This window comes from Limulus polyphemus, unplaced genomic scaffold (genome assembly GCF_000517525.1).
Source record: "Limulus polyphemus unplaced genomic scaffold, Limulus_polyphemus-2.1.2 Scaffold1122, whole genome shotgun sequence".
NCBI classification, from domain to species: domain Eukaryota; kingdom Metazoa; phylum Arthropoda; class Merostomata; order Xiphosura; family Limulidae; genus Limulus; species Limulus polyphemus.
Window position 1 is genome coordinate 31,711 of NW_013666732.1, and position 10,336 is coordinate 42,046.

Genomic DNA, 10,336 nt, shown 5'->3' on the forward strand with positions numbered 1-10,336 from the left:
AAATTGAGATGTGTTACAATAATAACTCTCCCCGACTCACCAAGTTGAGATGTGTTACAATAATAACTCTCTCCGACTCACCAAGTTGAGATGTGTTACAATAATAACTCTCTCCGACTCACCAAGTTGAGATGTGTCACAATAATAACTCTCTCTGACCCACCGAGTTGAGATGTGCTACAATAATAACTCTCTCTGACTCACCGAAGACGAGAAGGTAATAAAGGAATGTTATTTTACTTAAGACATATCTAAAATATAAAAAGAGCTAAATCATCGTTATTTAGATTTATCTAAACATGTTGTAAAGTTTGCATAATTGGAAGGCAATATTGAAAATTATTAAACCCTCAAGTATTATTCAAAGAATGCTTCAACAAGTATTACATATATAATTATATCTATATGTTCAACCTGAACGGTACCTTATGCGGAAAGTGGAATTACCAACCAAATCAGAGAACCTTCCCTAATTTTGAACTACTGACCAGAGAGGAAAGGCAGCCAATCAGCACCAGCAATTACCACAGAGGATTTGAACTTAATAAACGGATTATCTCTCGCCTTTACATCCACAGTTGAAACTGCGAATCGTGTTGAGCAGTATTGAGGCCGAACCATGGAACTTCCGATCCTTAGTCCGGTACGCAAACCATTAATTCATGCACTCTGTTAGGCACATATAAAGCCCATTGCCTTATACTACCCCCCTTCATGAATGAAGTAGTGAATGTCAGAGCTAAAATATAGGAAAATGGCTGGGGCTAACTATATTTATACGTGATGTTTAAATGCACTAAAAATAGGAAGTTATTTCTAGTATATCATAAACTATCGAAATCAGTCTTTGTGATATTCCCTATGATTTTCAGGGTTGCACTAGTTATATTAATTGATTGTTAATATGTAAATCAGTGAATCACTTGATATAATGTCGTGATAGAACGGTACGTATCATAATTACAAATTTCACGTACGTTATAAGATGCCACCAAAAATAAATCACCTTGGGGAAGGGCAAGTAACAGACTTTTTCCGTATTAAAAGATTTTCAAACACTTAGATCACAAAGATGTGTTTAAATTAAGGATTTATAATTTCCAAGATGAGGCATTGGAAAAAAAAAAGAAAAATGGATCATCTTGGAGGGTAGGACCTTGCATGGCACGGCAATCTGCGGGTCGCAGGTTTGAATCCTTTCACCGAACATGCTCGCCCTTTCAGCCGTGGGGACATTATAATATGATTTCAGACAGAAATCCTTCTTGATCATGTTTTGATCTGTTGCGTACGGAATGTGAATGGCTTTTTTTTGTTGCATATGGAATGTGCTCATGAGTTCTTAGCTATCACAAGACTCCTTACTTTGCTTACAACGGCTGGGACTCGACTTGTTGCAGGTCTCTTTTAGGATTACCCTGATTGGAGGTAGGGGAAACAGTGATAAATTTTATGTTCACGATTGTCAAAGTCACAACACTCGGTGTAAATAATTGATCATGAAAAAAGTAAAATCACTCAATTTCTGTATGCTGATCCTTAAAGAACTGATCATGAAAAAAAAGTAAAATCACTCATTTTCTGTATGCTAATCCTTAAAGAACTGATCATGAAAAAAAATCACTCATTTTCTATATGCTGATCCTTAAAGAACTGATCATGAAAAAAAATCACTCATTTTCTATATGCTGATCCTTAAATAATTGATCATGAAAAAAAAAGTAAAATCACTCATTTTCTATATGCTGATCCTTAAAGAACTGATCATGAAAAAAAAGTAAAATCACTCATTTTCTATATGCTGATCCATTTAAAACAAACAAATCAATACAGTAATATACAGAGCTTCATTTGCCATATCGTTTCATTTACTTGTAGGATTGGGATGGTCAGTTATGATAAGTAAAGTATCTGCTCAATTTTATAATCATGTTGTGAGAGATGACCATATATTTAAATAAAGATATTTAATTATATGACAGATAGCAATGAGGTAAAAATGAAAAAAAAAATGATTGCAATTTTTATGTATGTATACACATCAATAATGTTTACATATTAAAATAAAGACTTTAGAAATGTGTACTACAAACACTTGAAATATTTTAATGCTAATTTGATGCACAACAGCATGACATTATACAATCCATTTCAATTATAAGTGGTAAACATTTATATAAAAAAAAAGAATTGTAGCATTAACAAATTCTCTAAGGAGAAGACAATTCAATTATTTTACTGGAGGCAACTCAAACATTACTCTCTTTGTAAAAACTACTTTTTAATGTTTGAGCCTGTGTATGCTGATTACATAAGTATTCACACATAAAAAAACAACCCCAGTTGGAATGGTTTAGCAATAAACCTACAGGGAATATAATCAAGCTTTCTGGGAAAGTAAGCAAGCAGTAAATAAATTAGGATAGAAATAATATAATCAGAAGGGTAGTGGTTTTAGTAGTGGTCTAATGTTTCAGTGAACCTATCTTGAATTCATTGTAGGGTAATAATTAAAACCATGGACCTTGTAAAATGAATAACAATATACAATAAGATTTTTATTTAATTTTTGCAAACATTTTTTGTTAAATTCTCTTTCCATAAAAGATAAGAAGTAAAATATAAATATACAAATTATCTCTCAAAGTCCTTATTAATGGTTAATCTATTAATGACTTTGTAGTTTGTATTTTAAACCTATAGGCTGAACATCACCAAGTGAAAATCTTGGGATAAATGACCTGGTCAGTAGCTCCTAAGATTCAAGATAGCCATCCCAAATTTAAAACTGCTGACCAAGGGGTAGGCAACCAGACAGCAGCTATCTTACAGGATTGAGTGTCATAGTTATAATTCCCTAATAGCTAAAAATGTTAAAAATGTTTAGCAACACATCAAGACTTCAAACATGGCTCCTCCAATTTGCAGTCCAGCAAGTTATCAAGAGGCCATGTCCAGCCCAACTAAAACTCCTTCACAACAATTCAATTCAAACTTCAGTAACTAAAATACTTCATAGTCTATGTCCATGTTAGAGCTTATAATTTTTTAAGAACACATTTTTTTTACATTGTTTTCATTATTTTCCACTTGTTAATTGATGTGCATACACACAAAAAATTAAATTGAAAAATGCATAATTAAGTTCAAATCCTAAAAAGGTGAGCCATAGAAGAAAGATAAATTGTTAATTCATGAATACATTGTCCTTGCTTTTATTTATTTTATTACCTAGCCAAAAATCCAACCTTAAACACTGCTAGTTTAAGGAATACATGTGCATATAAAAAATACATAAAACGTTATACATAATACATACAGTTCTAAAATAAAAATATATTTTTTAGAAAAATTATCAAATATGCATGACATAACATCTTCTAAATAATAATTCAATTGTATAATGTTAACTTGAAAAAACTCTTGGAATAAAAATTTGCTTTCTTATAGTTGCAACTTTAAAATAGTAAATGAAATCTATCCTGTAGCAATGTTATAAGTATAGCTTAAACATGACTCATTTCTTGCACACTTGATTAGCTGAAAATGTTAAGTATATTAATATCTTTATTGTTATCAACCCTTGTTAAAATTAATAAAAGCATCTATAGAGTTAGCTCTCTGTTTTTGTGGTAATTTATTTTGATAGTATGTATGTATATGTACATACGTAAATGAAGTTCATTTCATGAATCAATGTAAATATATTTTCTAACAAACCTTGTTATAAGCAAAAAAGTCAATATGCGAAAAGGAACTCTGGGACTGGAGCTTGAACCCAAGACCTTTATTTAACAGGACCAATGCTATTTCCATTGAATTTCTTTACTAATTGATTGAAGTTCCATTTGAACAACTTACAGAAAACTCATTAAAAATATTTCCTTTTCATTAATCATAGAAGACTCGCCTAGATTTTAGTATGGAACATTTTCAGTTTATTTGTGATATATAAGGATGAAAAAAGGCCATAATGATATGTCTTTTGGCTGCTTTTCTTGATTTGTAGTACACCCATAGTTTTGTGCAATCTTGGAAGAGATTCATCTTTATAAAACAACTATATTTTATAATTGCATTAACTCATTACCTTAAACTAGAACCAGCTGCAGAGTTAAAACCAGATTTATTTGTGAAATAAAAAAAAAAACAGTTTAATTAGGAAAAAAAGTATTTCAAAGTATAATGCAAAATATGAGATTACAAAACTCTAAATCATATAACTTCAGAAACATCTAATACAAGTAAACATTTTCAATGTTCCAGCAAAACTGGATAATTCTTCCTACATAACCGTCCCTGTCAACAATACTGTACATGCAGTTTTACATCTCATTTTTCTATTGACAGCAGTTACTTCATACAAAAGAATTTTTCAATAATGAGAAGTTATTTGAAACCTTCAAATTTCTATTTATCAAGCAAAGTATTCATATTACTTTGGTAAATATCAGTTTACAGGTACTGAATATTCACACAACTTAATAGTTAATCCAAGTATTTTCAAAGCAATTTCATATAAGGAAATAAAAAAAAAAGATTAAGTAATTAAGTGAAACAGAAGAACTAACTGGATCTTCTACATTTACTGCTTTGATTGACAGAGATTCACAAACACCTCTGTCTGAGCAATAGATGAGATCAGGTTTCTATCTTAAGAATCCTGATAACAGTGGATCATAACTTTGATGGCTCCACCTTCCCCCGTCTTTGAAGTTTCAAAAGCTTTCAAAGAATCCTCCAGTTTAAAGTGATGGGTGATCAGAGGTTTCACGTTAACTTTGCCAGAGGCAACCAGATCCAGAGCAATAGGATAACTAAATGATAAATACACAGGCATGCAATAATTAATGCTTTTATATGTAATGATTAATTTACTGAACTTCACAAAAAATAATTTTGAAAACTTAACAAAAAAAAAAAATACACCACAGGATGTTTGTTTAACCTTTATGGTGATAAAAACTGGCTATGCCAGACTTGGAAATAAATGCTACTTCATGAAAAATTCTGTGAAAAACCTATTTCTAAATATATTGAAGTTGTGCTTAAATATTAAACATTAATTAGAGAGAAAAAAAAATACACACACATGTACAGAAAATACTTTTCTTATAATATTTTCTGTTTATAAAAACATTGTGGACTGAGTTTTCTATGGTAATGTTTTGAACTCAGTACTGACTCCTTCATCAGAGGACCTGAAACATTGTCAGCAGAAGAAGTCCATAGAAAAACTCAGTCTACTAGCTGAACATACTGCCTAAATACTCTTCAAAATTTATTTGCTCACATTTCTTCATTAATTAGCAAGAGCTAAAACATTTTTCTTGAAGCAAGAGTTGTGTGTTTTAACTTATTTGGGAATCAATCATAGCATTATAATTTTTCAGTGTATCATTCTTTTACAAGTTGCTGGTATTTTGCTTTTGTTGCAGTAAGAATGTGAAAGACACCTGTTAATCCAAAATGTGATAAGGATGTAGCATAATGAACACTTTTAGCCTAACAAGAGTGCAAATAACTTTGTTTTATATTAGACATAATGACTGTTTTTTTTCATATTGCTGTTTGGTAAGATCAAAGAAGCATAATAAATTGATGGTTAAAGAATATAAATATGCTATTAATTATCATAACAAAAAATATTAGCAAACTGAGTCAGAAGAATTAAGATATTAGATGATTTTCATGTAACTAAATGACAGCTCTAATAGATAACATAAAATACAGAATTGTATGTTCATTGCTAATTAAATATATATATATATATATATATACACACACACGTGTACTTCCTGTGCAACAATATAGTAGAAAGTAGTAGCATTTACTTGTTTCTTTAGTAATGTCCATAATTTTTTTTCCTAAATATGCCAGTGATTCATCTGTATCAACACCATGTATGGTGTTACTTTAATAAATTCAGGCAGGTGGTAGCACTGCCTATGTAGGGATGGCTCAAATTGTCCATCAAAATGTTATTCTAAATATCTCCTCAATAGGTCATCAGAACTTTACAATACTATACAGTGTTTCCTTTTATGACAATATCTATGTAATGACTGAGTCACAAGTTCTGTGAATGTCTGTAAATATCATAGTAAAAAGTTTGAATTTCTTCTTGTTTATTACACGATAACTCAAAACCCAAAACAATAGTGTCAACCAACTTACTAAGGTGACATAGATTAAAACTGAGTATTGGCATTTATAAGTATTATTAATAACCAATAGTAATTTTTTAAAAACACAATTCTAGTGTAAACAAGGTTATCATTACCCTTGAAGTTAGCTTTCTTACAGAAATTTGGTGATAAAGGTACAAAGTGAAACAGGAATTACCAGCCAATAATAGATAAACAATAAATATTACAGTTGGAACCATATTGTATTTAGAACCTAGTTACAAATACAACCTTCCTATGTCTATTGAAACACTGCATTAAAAAAAAAAAACAAGTAAAGAAAAAACTTTTCAAAAAGGAAGTAAATGTACGGATGGCTAATATCAATCCTTCAAAAACAATAGAAACATCATCCCTACATAATAACACAGGCAAGAATTAACATATAGCAATATATACAACTATTCAATAACAGTTGAGTTTAGTTGATCATATTTTTGTCTGTTAAGATTCTACTACACTGTGAGCCTGTGCTATTACGTAGGTAGGATGCAAATGCCATCCCTATTATCTTGTTTGTATTCTTTTGAAGGATTGATATTAGCCATCCCTACATTTACTTCCTTTTGTAAAAAGTTTTTCTTTACTTGTACAAATTTAAAACTTGTAGTTATCAAAATAAAACTTCTTTGTATATATATATATATATAAAAATGTTTTAAATAAACAGAAAATAAAAATTTAGCAAATTAGGAAACTTTTTCATGTTGACTAAACTTCTTATAAAATTATTTTTATTTTTACATAATAACAACTGTGTAGGACCTGTATATCAAGTTTTATATGTGAATAGATGTAACAGTTTGATTTAAAAGTCACTTTTAATGAAGCACAGAGAAGCAACACTACACCTACATATGGTAAACTCTAAGGGTTGAATAAAAATGACAGATGTTAATTTGGGTAAACCATAGAACTCAATTGTTTACTCATTTTATTGTTTAAAGATTGATGCAAACTAAAAATACCTACAGTTACCCAAAGAAAAGAACTGTTACTCACCAATTTGTATATCGAAAAATTCCCCTTATATCAACTTCACGAACTGCTGCACTAACAATAGGAATTGTTACTTCAGGAGGACCCATTCCTATTAGTACAACAACTCCTCCACTTTTTGTAGCCTAAACAATAATTGTAAAATGATTGTTAAATAACTGAAAAATAATTAGTGGAATAAAAACATTAAAGTAATCATATTGTTGATGTATTAGTCTGTTATTTACAAAAAAATGTTTGGTATTTTGTTAATGCACTGTTTTCTCCCTTTTCAACTACCCATTGCTACATGTACCTATTTTTGAATTTTAGGATTTTTAAAATAAGTAGCTTAGAGCTTTAATAAAATAGTGGTTCTCAAAGTGTGGTCTGGAGATGAAAACGTTTCAGAACCATTAACTAAATAATAACAACTAATTCACCATTAATTCTATATTCCTATTTCATCAATGCTAAGTCAGTAGTAGTTGTTCTTTCAAATTTGTTTTGTCTATCACTACTAACAAATTAAGAGATGTAAACACTGGAAGAGAAAAAGAAAAACATGAAGAAAAAAAGAAGGAAGGAAGGGATAGATATAGTAGTAGTAATTGTCAAACATAAAACAGAGACAAAAGTAAGAGAAAGAAAATATACATGCATACGTTTTCTATCTTTTTTGTCATTCAAAAATAGTTTGTTTATTTTTCTTACCAAAATTGTTAGAATGATACTGGATTCAGCTCCACTACATTCAATGGTAACATCTGGAGCTCCTCCTAAGGCCTCATGTACTTTAGTTACCAGTGCTTGGGCATCCTTAGTGTCAACCAGAATAGTGTGATCTGCGCCAAGTTTACGAGAAAACTCCAGACGACTACTTGAAATGTCTAGAAGCATTTTGTTCAAAAAGAAATATACATATCTTCAATTATCTAAAAGAAATGTTTACGAGTTCCACATATAGTGAAGTAAATTCATGTTTATTATATTTTACAGTTTACTGTATATATTCCCGAAGATCACATTTTCCTTACCTAGAAATGTTTTACAGATAGATAGATACTTCCCCCCTCCACAGAACATATAGCTATTACCTCACGAAATGTTTTTGTACATGCACCAAGCCTTGGAATGAAACTCCCACTTCTCATATAATAATGTGTACTGCACCAGTCTATAATGCAGGCAGCATTAAACTATACCCATACACCAACAGGAGGTTGCTACATACTCAGTATTCTTCTTGAGCACTTTATGTATACCAAAGCTTATTCTTTAGGTAAGGAAAATGTTAACTTCAAAACCTACTACTACTTGATTCCCCACAGAAAAGATAGATAGAATATCACATTGAAAGTATGGTGGAGCGACTAGTGTAAAGAAATACATTTAAAAGCTGGGCTTCTTTCTGAGAATATAGTGACAGAAAGGGAAAACCCATGGAGTGTGTCCACCACTAGTGGGCAGGGGAGAGATACAATGGAAGCATCACTCAGTGGGAGACCACATTCATCACAAGCAGGAAATACACTATTCCCAATACAGGTGGTGGTTCTAAGGTATTGTAAAGGTGGCAGGAATGTGAAGGCTACTTCGCCATCCCATATATCTCAGGGGGTTGGGACTAGGGTAACATGTCAAGTTGTACAGTATGAGAATAATACTTATGTGATATATTTATAAGAATGTGTAGGCACAGAGACGAAACTTCTCCGAACTGCATTCTGAGTGGAACTCAAGACCCATCCAGCTAGTTAAACCAACAAATATGATTCAGTCTTTAGTGTTGAGAGTTGCCTGTACAACATTTCCAAGTAGACACTCCTGCCCTATTTTTAATTGAGGGATGTGTCCTCTTGGTTTCATAACAATGAATAATACACTGACCTAAAGGGGGAACTCTCCAGACTGACCACACCAGTAACATGGTGCTGTGGAACTAACAGTTCTTCTCTCCAATAGAAGAAATAGGAGATAGGAACTCACATAAGGAAGAATGGCAGAGAAATGCATAGATCAAACCAGAATAATCTTGTAATCTGTACAACATTGAGAAATTATGCAATGGGTTACTACAAATAGAGACAGCAGGAGCTGAGTAGTGTGGATTTGGAAACCACACTCTTTGCTATCCATTTTTTGTTTTCATGTGCATGTTCAGTACAGCTTGGAAGGTCAACGTGTATATAATCCTGAAACAATCTTGCAGAAACCTCATCTCATCAGCAGGTTTCGAGCAGGGGCAGATGAGCTGAACACCGTATGTTATCTCCTATTTTATTTGGATTTCGGGAGAGAGAAAAATATAATTTCATATTGGTATACTAAAGAAAAAAATAAAGTATTGTATTATGCGGACAAAAATGCTTACAATTGGGGCACACTAGTATTTTCTCTCACATTATGAAAAAGTTCATGTTTTTACATACTAGTCTATATTACACAAAATACACATTAGAATCATGGATATGTCTTTGATTTACAATTCATGAAAACTAATTCATAAAATGATTTAAAATTTAATATACTTTTTTTTTTCAAAACCAGGATTAAGATTGTAGTACCCAAGTTTTCTACTTTCTGATTGTAAAAGGTAATATTACATATTTTAGCTCACATTAAATAAAAAATACTATACCATGGCAGTTGATAACTACGTGTTTATGTAATGCCAGCTGTAATTGGTCAAGTTATATAAATATCAATACAAACACAAAATGTACCAACTGAAACTTTCTGTATGTTCAGGTGTGAAGGTTGAGCAAACACAGTGTACCAACTGAACCTTTCTGTATGTTCAGGTGTGAAGGTTGAGCATACACAGTGTACTACTTGAACCTTTCTGTATGTTTAGGTGTGAAGGTTGAGCACATATAGTGTACCAACTGAAACTTTCTGTATGTTCAGGTGTGAAGGTTGAGCATACACAGTGTACCAACTGAACCTTTCTGTGTGTTTGAGTGTGAAGGTTGAGCATACACAGTGTACCAACTGAACCTTTCTGTATGTTTAAGTGTGAAGGTTGAGCATACACAGTGTACCAACTGAACCTTTCTGTATGTTTAGGTGTGAAGGTTGAGCACACACACAGTGTACCAACTGAACCTTTCTGTATGTTTAGGTGTGAAGGTGCTCTGAGCACACACAGTGTACCAACTGAACCTTTC

The 10,336-nt window shown here is 31.7% G+C and overlaps 1 protein-coding gene across 1 annotated transcript in view; it reads right to left on the reverse strand.

The window, feature by feature from the left end:
- Positions 1-3,209: 3,209 nt before the first annotated feature.
- Positions 3,210-10,336, reverse strand: part of LOC106462230 (sorbitol dehydrogenase-like) — a 19,758-nt gene continuing 12,631 nt past the window's right edge. The window contains exons 7-9 of the mRNA XM_013922130.2: positions 7,881-8,056; positions 7,191-7,312; positions 3,210-4,817 (exon numbers count right to left, since the gene is read on the reverse strand). Of these exons, the coding sequence (XP_013777584.1) occupies positions 4,655-4,817; positions 7,191-7,312; positions 7,881-8,056 (461 nt within the window). The 3' untranslated portion in view covers positions 3,210-4,654. The remainder of the gene's footprint in view (positions 4,818-7,190; positions 7,313-7,880; positions 8,057-10,336) is intronic.